Source organism: Falco biarmicus, chromosome 2 (assembly GCF_023638135.1).
Source record: "Falco biarmicus isolate bFalBia1 chromosome 2, bFalBia1.pri, whole genome shotgun sequence".
Lineage (NCBI taxonomy): Eukaryota > Metazoa > Chordata > Aves > Falconiformes > Falconidae > Falco > Falco biarmicus.
In genome coordinates, this window is record NC_079289.1 from 72,363,889 (window position 1) to 72,388,127 (window position 24,239).

Here is a 24,239-nt window from a genome sequence, read left to right on the forward strand (position 1 = left end):
ATAGTGCTCCTTAGACCATATCTAGACACCGCATTCTGTTTGGATAAACTGCAGGGACCTCACAGAGGGTCCCCGCAGTGGGGGCTGGAGAGGGGAAGCCGGAGGAGCTGGGCTGGGTCATCATGGAGAAGAGACAGCTTCAGGGGCACTAGTAGTGTGCCTAGCACCTACAAGGAGTGATTAGGAAGTTGGAGCTGTGCCTCTTACAGTGGTGCACGGCAGGACAGTGAAAGAAACTGTCAGAAACTGAAACAAGAGAGGAGAAACTTTTGCCCTTAGAGACAGCCAGGCAGGGGATCAGGTTGCCCTAAGAGGCTGTGCTGTTTCTATGCAGTCCATAGCTGACCTTGCTTTGAGCCCAAGGCAGGATAAAAGACCTCCTAAGGTCTCTTCAAACTGATTTTTTCTATGATTTTTCTATCACTCTGTGATTAGATACTACTTCCATGAGCTTACCCCATAACATTAAAGTGATGTGTATGTCTCTGGAGGATTGGTGCTTTCTGTGCAGCCCAATGATTGGGATCATTGCAATTGTATTTTAAATGTGCTTTTCCAAAGACTTAGAGGATGAAATACACACATTCCATAGACTTCAAAAGATAAAAATATAATAAGATTTTAATACCTGAATCACATAACCTTATTTTAAGCCAAGTAGCATGATAAGTATTTTAAACCCATCTACCTTTACTGGGAACGAATTTGCTAATACAAAAGACTTCACAGCAAAAAGAGAAGAAAAAAATAATAGTTTTATGTCCACAGGCCAAACTATTCAAAGATACTGGCTTTACTTAGAAGACATAGGAGCATTTTAAGCTCCATGGAAAACTTCACATTACATAGCTAAACGTTTCTAACGTTTATTTTCAGTAAGTTGTGCAAATAAGGTACACAGATGGTAGCAAATAAAATCACATTTGTCCTGCCCCACACACGAATGACAGTTCTCACGGGATGCACTCTTTCAGTCTTTATGGGTGAGTGCTCTCAAGCAGGGATAAAAGGAATATCCTGCTGTAAATATTTTTGCTGTGAATATCTCCTAAGACAAATCCTATGGTGAAAACAATTATTTCTCCTAAGCTATTATCAGAAATGAATGCTTTTTGACACTTCCAAATTATCGTTACTCCCACAGAAGACAGAGATTATTAATTCAGCTCTTCAGATGCCATATAAAGGGAAAGCAATGACAGAAAAATACAAAACCTGTTTTGCACGATGTTTTCAGGATCATGCCCAGCTAACCTTACCACTGTCATCTAAATTAGGTCCCTAGCCCTGTTCTTCTGGGCAGACTGATTTCTTCATGTATCAAATCATCACTCCTGTACTCTTATTCCATTACATAGTTATCCAATCCATTCTTCTCTTACCTATATATCCCACACCCATGATACATTCAGCCAGCCAAAATTTGCTTGAAATAAAATTATTTTCCATAATACTTACTTTCTTTCTGTGTCAAATAGGCTCAGCATATACCTGTGATTCTTTTTTTTTTAATTACATCATGCATCACAGACATACAAGGATGTCGGGTGTTGAATTACAATAGGATGAAGGACCATGACTTATTTTATATTTGAAATATTATGTATCTTTATAAGGTTATAAATGCCCATCTGAAAGAGAAAATTAAAAACAAGCTGGCAATTTTATTAGCAAGTGGAAACAGGTAATTAAAGCCCCTACAGCAATGAGAACTTCTTATGCTATGAAGCTGGAACCACATTTTCATTGGTAACAAAAAGATTTCTGTGGGTCATTTTCATATTCCATAGGGTGGGCTGACCTAGTGGAATGCGATTGCAACAAACTCAGATATGCTGGTAAGAATATAAAAACTAACAGAAGTGAAGCATCTAGATTAAAAGAGACATCTGCAATGCTTTTTCTTTTATCTTATTCCTTGAGAAAAACAAAACTATCTTGATTATTCTACAGTCTTAACTGTTATAAAATCACTATGTTAACCTCTGCAAATCATTCAGGCAACAAGCTATACCATCCTTATCTGACCATTTGCAAGTGAAATAGTACTGTCCTACATTTGGGGTTTTCCTTTATGTGAAGCTCTTATTTCTGATTTAATGTTTCTCTGATAACTAGATTAAAAATCGTAATATGCATATTATCTTTCCCTGCCTTCTGCTTACTCATATACGCTGTCCCTGAGTAATTACCTTCATATTATTAACACACCCGATGTTTTCTACAGTGTCAAGACTACCAAAAAAATTGCTTTTCTCTCCAGAGGCACAATGCTCATTTGTTTGATCTGATGTTTACCCTTGACCATGTACAGCAAACATCCCAACTGCTTCCTATCTCCTTTTCCAAACCCCACTGACTCACAGTTATTTCTATTTTTACCACTTAAATATTTGTCTTTGTGTCCATCTTCCAATTCACTTACTGGATCACATAGTATGCCAGTTCCCCTTTATCTTTGCCCATTGATGATATGTTAATTAGAAACACAATGTAGGAAAAGTAAAAGAACTTTGTGGGCAGGAAACAGATATGCTCACACTCAAGTAAGTGATGTGAAAGCTGAAAGAGTCTTGGATTTAACACTGAATAGTAAATTAAACAGGAATTTGAAATGGTTTAGATTAGCAACAAAAATGCAAATAGCTCTGTATTTTTTATTTAATCCTACCTTTGTAAAATGGAAAAAAATAAGAGAACTGTGCCTGGAATATTGTGTTCAACTCTGCCTTCTGAATTACTAGAAAGATAATGAAAAATTTGGGTGCATATAAGATTTTTTTTAGGCAGAAAGATTAAAACACATAAATACAGCTTGATGAGAAAGTTTCCAAGGTGTAAAAGGAGTGTAATTTGGCTGGGCTAAATCCAAAAATGCAAGAGCATCTTTAAGCAAATTGCTGGTTTTGAGCCTGATCTTCCTAGGACTTTCAATTTCCTTTTTGTCTTAACATTGCTTCCTTTGAATTTGAGGTAGTCCAAATGAATCATCCAGCGACAGTTACTCATTATTTGCCTTCAGATTTCTGGGACTGGTTAAAAGCTGAATCCCAGAATGGCTGAGCTTGGAAGGCACCACTGGGGATCACAAGAACCCTGGGGAGTATTTTTTGTGCTGCTGATCAGAGCACTGAGAACCTCTGCCTTCACTGCATCCTTTGTCAGCAGGTCATTTCCCCACTCAGTGGCAGGCTCACAGGTCCCCTGATCTTCCTTTTGCTGCCAATATACCACAAGAAGCCCTTTTTCATTGCCCTACCACCACGTATAACAGATTCAAAGGTAAAAATATTTTCATGGTGATAAGGTAAATTTATTACAGGATCTGTATATCCTAAGGGACCTGGGAATCTTTTTTATTTCAGTGGAACATAATAAAGTATCCAGAAACGCTTACAAGGGTCAGAAACAGAAAGCAGGATCTTTTCTCACAATCTTGCTCTTCCCCTTGGGAGCACTGTTCAGACAGAAATGGTTTCTACACGTGTTGACAGGTAATGTGGGAGAAGGAAACAAGACCTATGAATGCATTCTGAGTGACACACTTCGTGACACTGGCAAGTACACTTGAAGCCAGGCATGCGTGGTTGGGACCTGCTGACAAAGGATGCAGAGAAGGCCAAGGGTCTCAGTGCTCTGGTCGGGTACTGATCAGACAACAAGCTTTAAGGTGCTTCAACACAGCGTAGGAGAATCTATGCCTTTCTCCCTCCTTTCTCAGTATATTTCCCACTTAAATGCAGTCCTACTGGGACCTCCCTATAGGCACAGCACTTCCAGCACATGGGCCTGAGTTGTTTGAATGGTGAGGATGAGACAACAGGGGTGGCTGTCTTCCCCTACATCCAGTCATGTCCAGCAGTCTGGCAGGAGATGAGTGTCCCCACGTCCTTGGGGAGGTAGGATTCTTCAGCCAGGGAAGGAAGCAATTAGATTTGGCTCTGAAGGGGGACCTTCCCCAGGATACTAGATTTCTGACAGACTATAGCTTTCATGATCATTCAGGCATGCACCCTCCTGGCACAGGATTTCTTCTGCTGAAGGTTCTCCAGATAAAAGCATATCAAGCTGGTCCAGACCACAGCATTTAAGGCAACTTATCAGACCTGGACACCTCTGGTTCTGGCTGGGGCAGCAGCTGGTCTGACACTGCTCCCCTCATAAAAAAGAGCAGAGGAACCTCGAACTGCACCAAGTGCCACTGCACAAAGACACACACAGGAAAGGTCATGAGCCCATCAGCCCTCTTACAAAGCCTGGTTCTTGGTTTTTTTTCCTTTTTCTCCCTACACAGAGAGACATCATGATGCCTCCTGCCACTAGACACCCACAGCCTCCAGAGCCTCTCCACCCCTGTTGTGTCAAGGTGTACTCACTAGACATGCTTAGCAACCCTGCCCAGAGCTCCTCCTCAAGACCACCATGTCAAAACATGGTTTGCAAAAAAAGCTGCTTCTAGCAAAGACCCTCCTTAAACATAGCTGCATAATTTTGGCCTAGCATGCAGATAGGGAAGAAGGGTATGGGAAATAATGTAGTATGTTCTATGACCCCAGACACCACCTGGAACAGACATGTCATGGGTTTCCTGCACAGAGACACTTGAGAAGGACTAAACAATACGAGCACAGGTTGCACTGAAGAAATCTTAGCAAAAAAGCAGGCAGCAGAGGGCCACCATCTCTCCATACATGGTACCCATGTTTTTTCCCTGGTAACTCACAGGGGTTTGCAAGATGAGAGAGTAACAATCTGTGTCTATACAAGCAGAGGCACTGCAGGGGACCCTGGATAGGGATGTGAAACCTTATGAGTGGTCCTGGGCAAACAGGGGAGAAACGCAGAAAAATCACTTCATGCTTTGAGACTACCTTCATAAATAGAAGTAAGCAAGATCAAAATCCTTAGGGGATACATGTAATACCTCTTAATGCCAGGAGAAGCCTTGGAAAATATTGAATTGGGCCACGTTCAACTGAAACAAATATTTTCCCAAGACAAATTATGAAGGAGCTCATAATCTGCCTGCTCAGTGATTGAGAAGAAGCCAGCAAAAGTGGGCTTTATATTTCTTCTGCTAATTAATATCTATTGCTATCTTTCTGTGACCACTCTGGATTCATTTCTCATATCTTTACTCACAATGGCTACGGTCTTCCTCAGTAATTGTTTCCACTGAAAGCATGCATATAGAAGGTAATTCAGAGAATCTGTGTATTGTCTTCAGTCTTCCCCAACACATTCCGGTGAACACTGCTGAAGAGACTAGTCAGGCTCTACATCCTTGTTTCTGCTTAGATACTCACTCAGTGTCATGGAAGCTTTAAGAACATTTCATTACAAAATTTATATAGAAGACACATTGTTAATGCTACCTTCAATTTAAATCCCCAAATGACAAGCTGAACATCTGTGAAACACAAACAGAACAATCCACAAGCCCATTATTGCTGTATCACCATCTTTTTTGTACAGGGGCTTGACTTCCAAAAAGTCTGTTGGCTATCACTCTATACTACTTAAGACTGTACTGCAGTCTCAAAGGTCCTGGCAACCAAGATTTTGATTTGATAGACATTCTGTCTTTCTAAAACATATCACCAGAAGACTATGGGTGAAGAGATAACCTGTGCTATAAGCAGCACATGCCCATAGAAAGAATTTTAGCAAGAACAGTTCAGACCTTTCTTTTTAGGGTTATCATTGGCTCTGCCTCAGACACTCCCATATGATTAATCATATCAATTATGCAGGTTTTAAGGCTTCGGGGTAAATAACATGAAGGGAAACTGACAGAGCTGAGAAACTAAAATAAACAATGCAAATAAAAAAGTATTAGTGTGAACTTAAGAGTATCTTTTGCCCTAAATATGCAGAAAAATAAGCAAGGAATTATGCTTTGTTAAATCAACTACACTTTAAACTTTAACTTCATGTCTAGTACTCTATATTCCAGTTTCCATTTACACCTTTCAACCACAGTTTCAAAAACTTGAGGTGTTTGGAAAAATATTAAACCGTTGTATGTGTTAACTACACGTTGTCCCTTAAAAACCTGCTGACGAATGACCTGCAGAAGAACTTCCATTATTCAAAACAATAATTATTAATTAAACAACAACTTGAGCTGTTGTTAGCAGCTCATCACACTTTCACTCATAGCTGGTAAGCAGCTGGTCAAAAGAAGTAATTGCTTTTAGATAAAGAGGTTTACTCATGGGATCACAGAGTAAAGTTCTATTCAGTCTAAACTGGGACATCCCACTTTCTCTTGGCAATGGAATGTCCATGAAAATGTGCAGATGACAAACTACATTTAAATTGTATTTAACAACAAAGCAACAGTTTAGTATCACTACCGAGCTAAAGATAAGATTGAGGGTGATAAAAGCAGGAATTACTGAGGCATTGTTTCTCTCGGTGTTCCACTGTGCTCCCACCACCTTTACGCATTCTATCTGCAGTATACAAAAATAAAATGATCTGCTCTCCTCCCACATTTCAGTTTCCAAAAACAAATTAGGAACACAGGTTTATTTTAAGGACCCTTTCTCCAAACGTTGTCGTTGGAGGATCCATTGTTTATCTAGAGAAAAAAAAAAAAAAGAAGACAGGTTTAAAGTGATAAATTTAAAATTGTACCTGAAGAACTCCATGAAAGAGAAGCCATAACCATGCTGTTCAGCAATTCCTGCACAAACAACATTCGCAGATGCTCCAATCAATGTTCCATTACCTGCGGTTCAGAAAACAAATACCAGTTTATAGTTGTGCTTTGTTTTTTACTCTTCCTCTGTTTATTCTGTGCTAAAGTCCCAAGACATACTAGTTAGAATAGAAAAATCAATTTCTGTTGCATAGGCCTGAAAAACACACGGACAGTGTCTCCACATCCTATAAATAGCTTCATGCTTTGAAAGATAAGCCTGGTATTATCCTCTGATTCTACACAAGCCAGAAAAAAAGGGAAGGAGCATAACACCAATCTAGCAGTTGTCAAAATGACACCAGAGACTTGCATTCAGATAAACTTACTGATTTTTTGTTTTACATGCAAGAAGTTGCCATCAGATGAGCTGAAAACAAAGGGCAAGATAGTTTGAGGATGCTAAGAAACCTGCATGCCTTTTTTCCTTACACAAACTTGACATTGACAGATTAGTGTCTTTTTTTACAGAGAGGGTAACTAATAGCTAAGAATTATTTTTTTTTAACAGAAATTTAAAACAAAATAAGTGGGACAGTGGAATCTGCTTCCCATCTCTCTACTAAGGCAAAAGAATCACTACAGATACAAGGTTTTCTTACCAAACAACAATAGTTCTTTAATACATAAAGGAACTTAACGTTATTCAGTGAACTTTACCAAATTACATTATACAAGTCCCCTTAGGAGAGGGACACACCAAAGGAAAATTATATGCCATGTTTACAAAGTACATCTATCCTCTTGAAGGAACCGCATACTTCTCCTAAGCCTTTCCAGCGTCAGTAAACTGTCAGTAATCTAGCAATGTAGAGTAGTTAGGTATTTAGAGCTCATAAAGACTACCCCATTTTCTATAGCTTTCCCATGAGTCATGCCTCAGACTTAAGAAATGCTGTATACTTGACTTCCACAAAACAGATGTCTTCAGCAAATGTTTCTGATCTAAGGCACAACTTAGGAAGTGACAGTGACTCCTACATTCTGTTCCTTAACTGAAATTTTGAACAAAAGAGGTAACAATCTAGGAGACTTTTTTTATATATATATTATGGCATGTCATTTATTTTGCCTTATATCACTACATTAACAATCCATTGTTCTAAGCACAAGTCTTTCTTTGCTCCTATTGGCATATAGTTACTCTTTTCATTTTGGCCCTGTTAAACGTCACTGCTCAGTGGAGACTCTTCTAGTCTGACTTTGAGAGAAACAGATCAGAAGGCAGTCAATGCTCTAGTTAATTGTTTAGACTTAGTAAAGTCAGGTCAGCCAGATACCAGTTTACCAAAGAACAGGCAGGTCAGAAAAGTAGAAGGATTATTCCCCTAAGGATTTACACATGGTACCCATATGGCCTTGTGCACCTGGAAGTGCACACAAGATGAGTAGGCTTCTAAAAATATTCTTCAAAAAATAATAGAACACTCTTAAATTCAAATAAAATTAAGTGATAGAGTTCAGAAGTAAGGAAAAGGAGAGAAAAGATGTGATGTGGAGGGGACATTGGAGGAAGGAAGATCTTCCTCTTCTAATAAAATAAAGGGTAGGAGAAAGAGCTTGATTGAGATAATTTTGATCCCAGTTTGGATTCAAAGCTGTGCCAGTGTCAGTGGATACTGAGATACTGGTCATTCTACGCACAGAGCAACTACTGTGATAAACAACTAAACCCCAAAAAGTCACTCAGAACTTTTTTTTTTTTTTTTTTAAGTTGATCTAATGAAATCCAAAGCTTTCTAAGAAAAAGCCCTTGCATGGCCAATATTTTTCTAATCGAGTCTGAAGAGGAAGCATGATTCTTATTTGTCCCAGGATGGTCAGTTTTTATCAACACAAAATAGGCTGTAAATTGAAATTTTCATGCTGGAGTAGACATCTGAACATGAATGTCTGTTGTCTCAGGTGAATGGCCTAAGCAACACTTAATAAGACCAGAAGACTTGAGTTTGTTTTCTCATCAGCAGCCTCAAACAGCTCTTGGGCTGATCCCACTATGGAACAAGAAAGCAGCTGAAATCTTACAGACAATGTGAGATGAGGGAAGCATCCCCTCCCATTCCCTGCCATCCCAAACTGACATTTTTTTTTTTCATATATTTCATTGTCTCTCTTTTTTTCATTATTCCTATTCTTTTTCTGCTCTGAGCTATGCTAAGTGAGCTGCATCCTTCTTGCCCTGTTAAGGTTTTGGTATTGCAAAGGAGTTGGAGCTGGGTGCACAGGTCCTCTCTGTCTAGGAGGAGCTCCGCTGATATTAGCTGAACTGCACATCACTAGAAGGGTATATCCCTACAGATCATAAAAGCATTGTGGAGCATTCTCATGAGACACCAAGAGCTATTTGTGACCTAGGCTTCTTATCACACACACTGTGTATCACACAGTGGATCATGTACATGCTTCAGGTGTGGAGAGAAAAGATAACTAAACTCACAAGAAGACCAGAAACCTTTAAAAAATAGCATCTAGCACTGGTCATTAGAAACTGCACAGCTCATTTCCCTTGCCCTCTCTTGGCCTCATAGCATATTTTAGTTACTTTAATGCATGTTTAAAGATATGAAATGGAACTTGGAACATCAGTGTTCCTAGTAGGCTCTGGCATGAGATAGCCAAGACACAAAGCATGTGGCTTAATGCTAAAACAGACCAAATGAATACAGCTCATGTTATTACAGAAGTCAGGCAGGAACACTTACTAAATTTTCGATTCCAAAACTAATCAGTAGTGTACAACCTCCAAATATTTCATAAGAGGTTTCTGCTTTATGTGTAGCACATCAGATATCACCGTCAGAATAATATTACTGTAGACAAGGAATATAGCTCTGACTTCAAATTAAAGAAACAGGACTGAAACGGCAATTGTCCCATGGCTGTGACTAGATACAGCTGAGATCTCCAAACAGCACATGCTGTCCTATGCTGTACATGGGCTATAGTAATGCCTTCACATAATGAAGTATTACAGAATGCTTCGGCAGTGAATTTATTTCCCCAAGTAGATTTCATTTGAAAAGAAATTGTCACCTTAAATTTTATCTGAAAGGAGCAGCATTCCTTTTTCATTTGTTCAGAATGTGTGTGCGGTTTAATTAAGTACTGGCTCAGCAGGCTTCAAATAGCTACACTGAAATTAACAGCAGAGGCAAACTTTTGTTTCTCCTCCCAGGAACATGTCTCCACAGCAGACATTTAATTCAGTAGTGAAACAGCAACACTGCAACCTCTGAATCATGGAAAACCCAAGACTAAGCTAATGTACATGGAAACCTACACACATTAAATTAATTCCAATTGATATAATGAACAATAAGTATTTTGTAGGACTTCACCCAATCTTGACTTCATCTTCACGTCATCTTCAATCTTAAGAATAATTAAGCTTATAAATCATAGCAGACACTCTTGCTTGTTTGTATGCTCAAAATGTAATAACACAATGGTGAACTATATAAAATAATAATGTTGCAATAACCAATCTGTTTTGATGACTCCTAATATAACTCTTTTTGATAACTGCTACTGTAACTCATCCTTTATCACAAGGCAGATGGTTATTAAGAAACTGGATTAATTACAATGAATTTAGTATTATATTTCTAATATCAGTAGTGTGTGATATGTATGAGGTAAGCCATACATTTTATCCTGCATATTTATTCTGCCTTTTATTCTTGGCAGACTATGTGCATTATTGTCAATACTACCTACGCTTAATAACTCATAAGCACAAAATCAGGAAAGACCTTTTTCACAATGCAAAAAGAAATTCTCATTTTGAGGTGTGATCATAGAAAGATACAGACATGTCACTTAAAGAGCTGCTGCTGCCTAGGCTACAGAAAAGAAAATGCCAGAGGAATCCTCATGGATCATACTCTTTTTCCATGGACCTGTCCTAGCTTTACACAATCAATGGAAGCACAGTAGAAGGTCTTCCTTCTACTGCTTCTGTCCAGAAAAGGTGACACAAAAGTATTTTTCTGATATTTCTCAAGGCAAATTACTTTGAATGTCTTTAGAGAATGTGAAATCAACCCAAAGTATAAGAAAGTATTAAAAGTTTTAGTTAAGAATAAATCTACCAAGAAAGATTCAAAACCAAAACCTACAGATCAAAATGTGTCTTTGCATCTCCAGCTAACTTGGAGGTACAAGCAGGCAGATGCTGACAAGCCTGATTTGATACCTGCAGTAGCTACCAGCCCTGCTTCTTCCAGCCTTCTACTTCCATTTGTAGCTATGTCTCAACCCAGTGCTCAGCTGTTACCCTCTGCCACATTGCTCCTGCAGAGACTGCAAAATCCAAACTCAGAACCTGCACACTACATGTAATGCACCTCCCTTGGCCCAGATAGCCTCTCCCTCAGTAAAAGTGTTTGCCCAGGTGACTAACCTGCAATGCACTGAAAATCAGTGTTGGGAGAACTGATTAAGCTTATTAAAGGAAGGGGCTAGAAAACTGGGGTAGAATCGTAACAAGAAAAGGGAGAGAGTTTGTATCGATAACATGTTCCCTCTCACTTTAAGCCTCATTCTCAGTTGTTGATTTTCACTTGTCAGCAGCACATCTATTATATCTAAATAGCATTAGTTCTCAGGAGTCCCTTTGGTATTGCCCCCTCAAGAGCAAGCCTAACCCTTGAGTTTGTTGCATTAATATATTTGCCAGGAGAACCACCTCAGACTGCCTCGCAGGATTAGTGTTTATTACTCAAAGCACTGAGAAATCAAAGGGAAGGGATTATCACTAATAAAGCTATTTGGCCTAGCATGAGCAGCCTTCATAAACAGTAACTTTCCCAAACATAAAGGACGTAGCACCTTGTGCAATAGCAAGCTTAAAAGTGGATTGCTTACAGAAAGGTCTTGCTTTGTTGTGAGCATTACAGACCACTTTCCCCTCCACGTGTTCTGATGGTGGATGGGGATCCACAGTCTAACCAACAGACTTTCTGCATTTTCTCTTCCCTGTGGCTAGCTAATGCAGAAGAAATAAAAGACTACCCTGTTTTCATGTCAGCATAAGCCCTGAAAACAGCTTTTCCCTTGGCCTGGGACAAACACCTGTGACAGGCCAAGTTTTACCAGGGCACAGCTGTTTGCACTGCTTTGTCCCAGGCAAGGGTTCTCACTCTGGAACCAAGAGTTTGCTACGGAGTCATGAATAATCTTAGAATGAGGATTCCCAGCCCCACTTTTTGCTGTAATCAAACCACCTCATTACACTGTCAAAGCAAAACTTGCTGAAGGGATCCAGCCCCTTGCTTTCCATCCATTTTCAAAAGAAAACTGTGCAGACTCCCATAGGCTTTACATCATTAAATAGAGGCAGGCTGACGTGTGCGGCTTCCTTTCCATAGCATATTCTATTTCTCTACTTAAAACACAAACTGAGCAAACGAAACCAAACCAGCTGCAGAAGCAAACACTGAACAATTATGGATTTTATAAGCTTTACAGCCTTCATAGCTTTCAGAAATTTTCTGTTTCACACAAAACTAATCCAGATTTGCCTCATTAAACAAAGCCATTTATATTCATCTGTTAAATGCCAACAATTCTTGGGTACCTTTTAATATTTTATATGTGTAAAAATTAACAAGCCTTGGATAATCAAACTTTGCAGTCAATAAAGAGCTACAGAATCAAAGCCAATTAAACTATTAATAGTCCTTAAATAACAAGGAACCTCAATCATAGGCAGTACAGGGGTGAAGGCATGCATGAACTCATTCAACACTGTTATGTGTTAGAGATTGCAGGCTTATGGTATCAACACTTTTTAATTTACTGATTTGAAAACATTTTGAATAGGATGTTTCTGCACAAATGCATACACCTTTACTCAGGTGAACTTTATCATTTTTTATCACCCCTACTATACCATCAGCAGGACAGTTACTGTATTTCACTAGTCAATGTTTATTGGTCCCCTTTTGCTATGAGAGTAAAAGGTGAAAGTTAAATTTGTCACTTTTCTACCAGAAGTGTGAAATAAATAAGGCAGGTTGCTGAATGTCCTGCACTTGTTACTTTAATGACATAAAGAAATCCATAAGCTTCTTTCAAATTCAGACATCTGCAAAAAAGACATAAAACCTGAGGTGATCGCTAAAGTCTCCTCTCTCCTCAAAGTCAATTTACCCAATACAAGGTAAAATAAACTAGTATAACAAGGGATAGTGTCAGCAGTGTACTCTGACATGCCATTCCCTCATGTCCTGAAACACATATTGAAGTAGATTCCATTTAAAGCTTTCAATGCTGCACAGAAATCCCAGTTTGCACATTTTTTTATCTCTGATTTTTAGATTCAGGGGATAAAACTATGTCAGCCTAATTTCACAGTTTCTCCACACGTGGCACTATTAGGGATGAAATACTGAGAAATAGTTTCATGTTTAGAAACCTGGCATAAAAGTACATTACTCAACTTCTATGATATCTTAATTTGAAGCTGAGCAGACCAAGAAAACACCATTAAAAAAAAAAAGCGTCCCTCCATTAAGTTATTTTAGAATATCCAGCTGCTTTAAATTCAGATTCTGACTTTAATCAAATTGACTTTCAATTGGAGCTTACTTGTTATGTTTTTCTATGGTTCAAGTGTCTTTTAAAAACAGTTTCACAGCTCCTGCTAGTGTCCTTCTTTGGTTTAGGTGTGCTAACTGCAGGTGTACTAGAAATATTTATTAATAGATGTATAAATTACATCTAGGGCACAATTATAACTTTCTTTAGTGTCATACAGAGTGTCAGATTCATCAATATAAATCAATATGAATATTGAAGACTGAAGGTTTTTTCCTCCTCTCTGCTGCAGCACTCAAGGTGCAGAAAAGGGGTTATTGTCTGGAAACTGCAGAGGAAGGAAAGTAGATAGTCCAGTATTATCTTCTGCACTTAAGTGTTTTGAAACTTGCTATAGCTTCCCTGTCTTGTTCTGTCTGATAGTCTGGTTTCTACCTTTTAACTACCTTCTAACCTGCTGACAACTATGCAGAGTCTGTATTCTTGTATTGCAGCAACTCACCAATACAACATAATGAGTTTGTATATTCTATATAATTCTGAAAACCGGTGGCGAAGGCTTCTAGAAGAAACCTTCTGTAATTTATGATAAACAAATGCACAAAGCAAGTAAATAGTATTAAACAAAACTCCACATATGTTTTGTAGGAGTCTCCAATGTCATCGCTGATCATTATCCTATCTCTAATTTGCAGAATTTTATAGCATGCTGTTATTTCATCCAGATTGAAAACCATTGATACAAGCATTTCAAATTAATCAGTAATGCAAGCATTATAATCCAGTGATCTTGATGTTTGGTCTAAATTTCTTTTCTAAATCAATGTAAAATAGAACAGAATTCTACCTATTACACATAGCTCTTTTCCTTTTCATTTAAAAATCAAAGATTTACCATGCAAAATGTAAATCCTCATCAATACAGCTGAAACAGCATCCATTACTTCATATTTCCCCCTTAGTAACATACGTACAGCTATATATGGATGTCTGCTAAAGTAACTCTTTCCAAGCTTGGAAAAATGTCCTTGCTGAGGAAAGTCGACCATGTTCAATATGGTTGATTTTTCCATATTAACTCAATATCTTAAAGCCAAGCAGGCCTGTGATACTGCCTTAATACAGACAAAAGGACATCTGTCAAATGTACACACTGTTTTAGCTGGGTTTACATTTTACATTCACAACTTTCTTCTGTGTATCTTCAATGCCACAGAGGACTTATCTTCGGTAGTCTTAAAGATTAGAGAATCTCCTTTATCTGCGGGGACTCTAGTAATGAGCCTGGCTCTGACACCAAGGACTTGACAGCGCTGCTGGGCTTGAAGCAGTCATACTGAAAAAGCATGAAGATGGCACACTGTTTGAATGTCATGAAAGAGCCAAGGAAAACAGCAGCTGGATTTCTATAGAAGGTTAAAGATTCTGACTGTTCCAGAAATCAGGAAGAGGACAGTCTGGGCACTCAAATACTAATAGAGACAAAAGATTCCTTGTGCTTATATCTGATGATGCTGTTCTTCATGCTACAAAAAAACCCTTCCATTTAACACCTGAATAAGCTCTTCATTAAGAACAAGCACGGAGTACTGCCATTTAATGGACAGCAATCACAGTTTAAGTCCATGGCACTCATTTCCATCATTGCAAACATCATACAAACACTGCAAAGTATACTCAGAAAGTAAATTAGATATTAAAGACATACAAAATACCGACTGTATTTTGCTTGTAGATCTGTACAATTTAGAGGCATAATACTGCTAAAGACTCCATTGAGGTCTTTAAAGAAAAACTGTGAGACATTTTCTAAATTTCCTTATTTGTTTTGCCTGCCTTTCAAGGTCAGGAGCAGCAACATCCTTTTCCTTTTCAAAGATCTCAGGTCACTCTCATTCCCTACAATACTACCCTTTGATTTGGATTATGAGTTTTATATCCATAGAAAATGATACTTATCTAAATCAGGGCTGGCTCACCCACAAGACACAAAACTGAGCCCCAGGATTTCTCATCATTAAAAGACTGCTGTAGAAACAATACAGACTTTCAATATCAGTTTCCTGGTTAAAATCAAGCTGAAGTAGGTATATTCTCTCCACTAAAATTTTTTTCTGCTGTTTCAGTCACACATTGTATACAAGAATTAAGTTCAAAACCAAAGCTAAATAGTGCTGCTCTTAGATAAATGCTATATTTTTACACCATACATTCAGTACTTTATAGACTTTTTGAATCTTTCAAATTGAAAAGTGTTATACAAACTTGATCTGTTGTAACTATAAAAGAAATTAAAAAGATTTAGAGTTGAACTTTTAAAATAATATTAATTATTATATATTTTAATATACGTTAAGTTTTATTGAAGACTATCACTTTTCCTTCATGTTGAAATGAATGATGGTTGGTTTAGAAATATAAACAATATTTCTGGGTTTATACCTTCAGTGTGTCTGAAGCTTTACAACTAGTTTAGGATTTTATTGAGCAGAAAGAGCAGGAATAATAAATCAATGATACTCCACTGTGCAAGGCACCACCTGTGTCAAGGGACCTAAGGAAGGGCGCCAAGAGACAGAATAGCTGTAGCACTGCACCACAGAGAGAAATTCCACTGTTCAGCGACACTGTGGGCTGCACTGCTTTAATAGCTGCAATTAGCACATTGTCCTGTAGATAATGGGTTTTATTCACACCTGGGTTTTGACCCTGTAAGGTTAGAAGAAAAGTGCCAGCAGCCCCCCCTCCTTACTTGAAGTAGAGCCTACAACTGAGATTGTGTGGCCAGAATAACACAGCTGCAGGCATCCTAGAGATTGCCTTTTTCCACAGAATTGTGACAATGATGACTTTCAGGTGTCATCCTCCAAAAGAAAATACAGAGAAGAAAAGCAGTGCAAAACTATACACTGTAGAAAATATCCCCTTCGGACCACAGTAATAGTCACTGCAGCAGAGAAATACTTTTTGCACTTTTCTGCACTAGCAACTGAGAACTCAGAAGGTAAGGACTTTCAGATATGAAGTCAATCTTTTTTTTCTTGCTTTTGTCAAAAACATACTTTTTATAAATCATGAAAAAAAGAAACAGATAAAAAACAAATAAATGCCAGCTCTTTAAATGTCAAATGTACAAAAGCCCTTCAAAGCTTTTAACTATAACTGAAAAGCTCAGTAAAGAACCTAGTTCTACACAACTCAACAGTCTTAACAGGTGGATTTCTGACTGTGCACTTACTCAAATTGAGTTGAATTCATATTTCATGTTATTTTAAAACTCATGAGCCAATAGAAGTTGTGCAATTAAGCACCTTTTGTTCTGAAATTGCTGTAGCTAGCAATCTTCATTTGTCCTCTAAAATTTCAGAGCAGCATTCCCTAGACACAATTGGAAGGTCTACATACAGCTTAGTCTCAAGAGTTACCATAATTCCATCATGTACTAGAATAGGAAGCATTAATGAATAAAGCATTATTCAATGTCCTCTCGTGCAAAAGAAATACAGATGCAGATTTATCAGAACACCACAGAAAACAAGTGAAGTTACATCCTCGTTTATTTCCTTTAGTTCCTTTTAAATTTCCTGCTTGCTTTCCCTTCATGGTCAAAACGTAATTGAAATACTGGCAGATAGTACACAAAAAAACCCCGTAAGCAATAAAATTTTTCTAACGACTTAGTTAGCCTGACTACTAATGCTCAAACAGATGTGAACTAATAGGGTCGTTCAGCATTCAGAAGAGTTGACAAACCAAAAGGCCCAAAGCCCCTAATTCATTTGACCTGTCTCTGGGCGCCCCCCTCAGCTACTGCTGTTCTGTGCGTAACGGGCTCTGATGTGCTCTGCAGACAGCATCTGCCAATTTCAGGGGATCAATAAACATCTGCCTCCTGGGCATGTCAGTACCCCCATCACCAAAAAGGGAGGCTGGGGCAGCCAGACTTCTAACTTACAACTTATGTTTTTAAAGAGAGCTGGGACAAATATAAACATAGATTTCCAAAACTAGATCCTCTGAAAACATATGTTTCTTTTTTAACCATGTAAGATTGACATGACCTAAGCAAGAAAACGTCTGCCAGAAAAGAACTGGCAAACTCCAAGGAAGACCCAAAGATTTCAAAATTGTGACCATCTCACCAGGAACTGCCCAAGGTCATCACTGCCCTTGGCTTCCTTGATTAAGAGACAGGATTTTTATCTCTTCTCACCTTCAGAGACCCATTTTACAAAGCAAGGAGTATCTATGCAATATTCAGTTAATCCTTATCTGAGCCTAATGCCATGAAAGACACAAATTTAATAGCAGCAACTCTTTGGGGAGACACTGCTGAAGATGGCAACAAGTTTGCAGTTATACTGGCAAAGGTGTCTTCATGTTGCTTGAGACTGACCCAACCCTTTTTTCACTTCCAGGACAACAGCTAAAGCAACAAAGGAAAATTACTGTCTATTCTCATCCTATCATCTTCCAAACCCGTAGCTGCCTGTGCACTTCGTGACAGTAGAAAAAAGTAATTGCACCCACTGGAAAATTTTCAGGACAAAATGTTGCACACCATTTTCCAAGGCAGGCACAAATGCTGATGCTCCCTTCACAGACACATAAGCATACAGCAGTGTTTATCCTGAATCCCAGAAATGCTATCAAATAACCAGAACTGAAGCTCTGCATTATGTAGTGAACAACTAACCCTAAAATATGATGATAAAATTTATTATTTCATCAGACTTTTCTATAAAATGTCTTGTTTGCCAAGTTCCTATGGTTGCATAAGCAGTGATAAGATCCCATCTTTTGCCTTAAGCACCAGGCAGTAATGATATAACTGTCATCTATTCCTTCCACAAAGGGATTAGTCTACCTTGAGGATTCCTTCGCACCACTTCAGTGCTCATAAGACTTCTCTTTTGGAAATAATTTTTAAAGACCATCAATGCTTTCTTTAAAAAAAAAAAAAAAAAAAACAAAACCAAAAACCCTTTTCTCCCATTTTTGGGGGCTACAAGATCTTTTAAAGCAAAAGCTTTCCCCCACTTTTCATTCTCTAACAATAAGCTTCTGTCCCTTAGCTTTTTGTTTTGATATGGGAAAGTGAAATGCATGTTAATTTTCAGGCTATGAGACCTTTGCCAGTATAACTCAGCATATTCTCAGCTTTATCTGAGTAGAACAGTCTGGAGAGTTTAAGCTTTTGCTAATAAAGATAATGATCTAACTTTTTATCCAAATATTTGTATGGAGCCTATCTGAATACCTGGGCACTTCCTATGAATCTCTAGTGTCTTTAATCCAAACAATTCCCATGGTACTGTTTATATTTTTACTTTTATCTCATACTACATAGACACAGAAGTGTCTGTTAAAATCCCAGCAACCCTTCAACAAATCATATTAAAGAAATTTGGGTGAGGATGATAACTGATACTTTAAGAAAAACAGCTGAGTCTTGTAAAGGCTCCCAGGTTGGTGAAGTGTCTCCACTCAGAATACAGCAGCGTAATCTGGCCAACTTTATATCCTTGTTGTGGGTTTTTTTTTTAATCTGAAAGTTTAATGAAATCAGAGTACGTCTGGTGATTAGCAAATTGTGAAGAAAGATTATATTTTTATGAAAAACATCTATAAAAAGATAGGCTGATTATTCAAATCACTGGTTTTAAAGAGGAACAAATTAAAGTCACAATATAATGATGAGTAATGATGAGTACAAAAAGGTAATCCTCAAATGACTAAGTGTTGTTTGGTATAAATTGTCCTGCCTTTGCAACATGCTTTTAAAATTCAATCTGTAAATTACTTCATTATAATCTTTGTCAGGTATTTAGGCCACTTGTACTTGCAATCACTTAGCTAAATAAACAAGCCAGAACTTGTATTGAACACAAAACTTGTTTTAGCTTCAGTCTCTGTAAAGTCAGGGAAACTATTTTGAGGGGCACAGAGCAGGAGAAGGGGTGGACTGATGTCAGAAAACCATTTATCCATCTTAATTTTATCTAACCTAACTACCTAAGTATTTAGGAATCAAAACACAGCCCAATACAATGTAACTAGCATTAAAATTCTCGGTAGTAAAAAAAAACAACCTAACTTTATTTCTCATTCAAAACTCACACATTTTAATTGTACTTAGTACACTTGCTATTTGGAAACTTGTTGGAACATCTTCATAAGCCATTTTCAGAATGTAAAAAAAAAAATAATAATTGGGTATAAACATTAATTTTAACACTACCAGACAGTTATTCTTCTTTACTGTTATAACAAATAGAAAGGAACGCATGGGCCCACAATACAAACATGGTTCATTTTCAATTAAAAAAAAAAAAAAAGTAATGAAACCATCTGCTTGCTATTTGCTAATGCACTGACAACACAAGAATTCCCAGTTAACACCACGATGGGTATTAGGACAATGGCTATTAGCTTTCATTGTTAAAGGTACATTTCCCAAAGACTTCAAAAAGATCTTTCTTAATGTGAGGAGTGCTAAATACGTTAGCAAATGGATACTCAAACTATTTCTGTAAGCCAGCCACAAAACCTCCCAGTGACTTCAGCAGACTTTGAATCAAGCCTTCAGATCCCAGCTATTACACATTTTCCCCATCTTTTCAATGAGCAATGATGGGTGTCTATTCTGAAAGCTAAATGTTTCTCTGTATTTTCTCTCACAAAAGATCAGAACCCTATAAGCACCATCTGGACTGCTTCTTTGTGCGTCTGTACTTTATGCAGATATGGTTGTCAAACACGGACTGCAAAAATCCTATTGTAGCAGCAGACAGTGAGTGGGATCTTTATCCAAGAATCCTTTGAAGTCAAAAGGAGCTGGATCAGGCCCTCCTTATGCTTTGCATAATAAAATCATTGAAGCTATTGTGCCAGTTTATACGTGCCATAATTGCATAGTTATTACCTTATGTTGGTTTTCTCACATAAACTCTTACCTCCAAGGCACGCCCCCATGGCCAATGAGAAGATTAATGGTTTCACAGGCAAGTTAACATCAGGATCTTTACTCAGATTGAGAAGCACAGGAATCTGTGGTTTAAGAAGAAAAGAGAGAGGTTCAGGAGACATTATCTAACCATCAGCACAATATTATTAAAATTCATTGAAGTAAACAACTTAAACCACCAGCAAGTCTAAAGAATAACTGTTTTGCTTGTTTGTTGTTTTTTAATTATTAACTTTGCATCATATTCTTGATTTGTACTCACTTTTCACCACTGACTGTGCTAGTCCTACAAGCCAAAGAGAAGGTATTGGCAATGTTAGGCGAAGCCTGACACAGATATTATGGCAAAACTGAGGCCCCTCTTAAGGTTATGAGTGCTTTCCATTAGATCCTTCAAATTCAACAGGGAACTGACAGTGACTATAAATCAATTCCCCCTCCACTTCTTGAAACCTAAAGGACAAAGCTGTATCCCCTCTTGCTGGAGGCAGCTGTAAGAGATGCCCAGACCTTCACAATCAAGATGGCTGTAAATCATGTATCAGTAACTAAAAAACTCCAGAATCCTTACTATAATTAAAAATGTCCGATCTGTTAGGGAAAAAACTGAGAAAGATCAATGTGGCTGGTTTCTGAATTCATTATTTTACTTTTTAATCCAACATTGTATTTACCAGAAAATATAAATTTAGTTCACTGGGAAATACTTGCAAGTTTTATGAATTTAATTTAACCACTTTAGCAAATAAAATAAACCCCCTGAAAAGTTTGTAGGGAGACATAATAGACTTCATTAGGCAAATAGTATACAGCCCAAAAATACAGCAGGGAGGCTTTCTGGTAGCACCAGTTCTCAGTCAGTAACACCCTTCAAAGCTAAACAACTGTCACCTTAGTTGCAAAAAACTGGTTTGAGTTCAACTGAATTGTGTAACCACTTGGTTTGCAAGAAAGTTGTAATTAGTACCTGTCGAGTGAAGTTTGTTAGCAAAGGTAGAGGTGATAAGGCTAAATAACATGTACAGATGTTTATGGGACCAAAAGGGAGAGAGAAAGAATACGCAAACATGGAACAGCAAGAGATCAAGCAGGAAGGGATTTGTGGAAATAACTGTGATATGCCTTAAAATTAATCCTTTCTCAGAGTCCAGGATTTTCAGTTGTGACTAAATTTATGACTTTTAATCCTCCAGTTTGTCATTTGAATGTATTCCACAGATCCCCCTCAAGGGTTATGATCTCAGAGATGGAACAGCTCCCTCTTGAAAAATATTTTCATTTTGATGGCTGAGTGATGCTCACCTTTACTGACTGTGTGTGTTCTCTTGGTATAGAGCAATATATAGGCTTTATGAAGAATACAACAGTTTCCCCATCCCTCCTGCCAGTGGTGTTAATCATGCCTCTCAAATCCTCTAACTGATTAGCTAGATAAGTCAATATCTAAACAGTTATTCTTAAATTCAACATTGCCTGAAGATGTCTATTTCTACTTTAAGGCCCAAAGAAGGGTCAGCATGCCCAACATCTTGTCTGTTTTTCCCATGAAACAGTCATAAAAGATTTTATTTTTCCCCACAGAATTTGTTTCTCTCAAACCAACACTGCTAGAACATATGCAATTCAAACTGCAGTTATATTTATTTAAAAACAATGTTGTGTTTCAACATAAACCAAAATTTAAACACAAATACTGAAATCACAGGATAAGCCATTTTGCTCAATCTAAATAAAGCATTTTTTCCTACTAGATAATTTGGACCAGAGGACCAAGCCCAATTATTTAGTACCTCAGAATTATTTGCAAGCATCCTGACGTACTACAGTTAACTCACTTGTTGCAGGACACAATCCTGAACCATGCAGACTAGCAACACCTCTTAAAATTAGACTTCTCCTTGTGTGTGACCTGCCCAGTGCAGAGAAGGCAGTTAGGCAGAGTAGGTTAAAATTATAATCCTATTTCATTGCTCTTGAGGTCAGTCCTAAAGCTGTTGCCAGTCAGCTCCCAAGTGCAGAGCAAGTAATGACATTTTCACACCTCACTGTTGAGAACCATGCAGAAAGCAGAGCCCTGCAGCCCTCCAGGAGCCCCCTCCCTAATTACGGCACTGTGAAGGACAGGGGAAGCAAGAAGCAAAACAGAAATCCCAGACAGAAAGTCCATGAGATAATTCTCTGCTCGGTATTTGCAGCCACACACGCATAATAGTGCCATCAGAAAATTTGGTTCTCTGTTTAGTGAAGGAGCTCAGGATCAAGAGCTCTCAGTGTCCTGTAAGTCTCTATTGACTAAAGACACAGAAACCCTCTAAAAGAAAGTCACTGAACAAAGGTTTCAACTCACTGTGTCTTCTTTTAAACACAAAGATAAATTGCAATGTAACAAGAGAAGGTGCAACTGTGTAATGTGCTTGAATCTCCATTTCTTTTTTTGAAAATCCATCAGGTTTGGGACCCAAAAATATACAGTTGACCACATTGGTTTTATTGTTCTCTCCTTGACATCACATTGTTTTTCTTCCACTTAGAAATACCGTGAATTCTTTTTTAAAAGGTTTCATAATAATTAATCATCTATGTTAGAATTATCATCAATGATGTCATGCTCCTAAGTCCATTAACAGGCAATAGGGCTAGATCAAGAATCGCTGCTCTCATAGATGTCTGTTTTTCTGTTTCATAGATGTTTCAAAACATTGAAACAAGCCTTAGCAATACATATTTGTTTACACTTAAATTTGAATGTTTCCTCTATTTAAAGGAATTAATCTCTACTAAAGAATATTGGTTATAAGTCACAATGGAAGTCCTATGGATCTCTGACACGTGCTTGAAGTTAGATTTAATGTGTATATATCCTTTTTATTTTTAACAAGGTGTGCTGCACCATAAGTTTCAGTTTTTAATAACTTGAATAACCAGATAAAAGATGAATGCAAAACATTCAGTTAAATTTCTAGTGTTTCAGATAGAAATATTTAGTTGATCCATAATGTACAGTAATTTTTTTGCAAACATGCATTATGCTGTCCAAAAGTCACTGGTGTCTAATTCTTTTGACCTAAAAGTAGGCATAATGCAAACAGATTGTTCTATATTCCGTCCCAACAACTTTCCTGGTTAAAAAAAAAAAAAAAAAAAAAAAAAAAAGAAATCTGATCATCAGCAAGAACTCTTGAAGAGATGTTGCAAAGTAATTAAAGCCAATGGACATTTCTTAGTGCTTGAACATTTGTATTTTAATATATCTATTTTAAATACATAAGAATCATGCACAGTCAGTTACAAAGGAACCTGCCTCTCTGTTTTCCCCCAAAATCACCTTTTTGTCACGTGTAATTTTCTTTCATGTGAGTATATGCTGGGCAACATTTTTGCTCTATCAATATCTCAAACCTTAGCTCCATCTACTGTTATGATTAACATGAGTGATAAAAACAGAAATACAAAATATAAAAGGGTTAGAAGGAAAATTTTCACTGTAGTTTTCAATGTTTTTGAAAAACTGGGTTGGTTCTACATCTCTTTCTGATTCAGCCTGATGCTACTTACAATAGCATCAAAAGCACTCCAAGCTAGGATACTTTGCAAACTGGGGTATAACTGGCTGTGATACATACTGTACAAATATCTTGTCATATTGATTTAACTTGTTTGGATTTAGATTTTTTCATAGTTCTATGAAGCTCTGCCCCTCAACAGAGAAAAAAGTAAAAGTTAAAGCCTATGAAGCCTCATGTTTCCTTCATTATTCCCTCTTTGGATTATGTAAACAGGACCTTTATCAATATTAGGGGAGAAATAATGTCTTACCAGGTAAATAGCTTTTATTTCTTTTATCCTTTATTTCAAGTCTCACCAGGATAAATCTCTGTTTGACCAGTTTCGTTAAAAACTGCTGATTTTGCTGGAAAGTTTGAGATTGAAGCACCCAACATTGCTGCTTGATTGGCAGGATTTAGATAGAATGAGTGATGTAGCTCTATAAAGCAAAGCCAAATCCCTCTCACCCACTCATTGTAG

General features: G+C 37.6%; 1 protein-coding gene across 1 annotated transcript in view; it reads right to left on the reverse strand.

Moving 5' to 3' along the window:
* Nucleotides 1-24,239, reverse strand: part of OCA2 (OCA2 melanosomal transmembrane protein) — a 176,265-nt gene that overhangs the window by 35,523 nt on the left and 116,503 nt on the right. The window contains exons 21-22 of the mRNA XM_056329924.1: nucleotides 20,203-20,296; nucleotides 6,643-6,736 (exon numbers count right to left, since the gene is read on the reverse strand). Coding sequence (XP_056185899.1) covers nucleotides 6,643-6,736; nucleotides 20,203-20,296 — 188 coding nt within the window. The remainder of the gene's footprint in view (nucleotides 1-6,642; nucleotides 6,737-20,202; nucleotides 20,297-24,239) is intronic.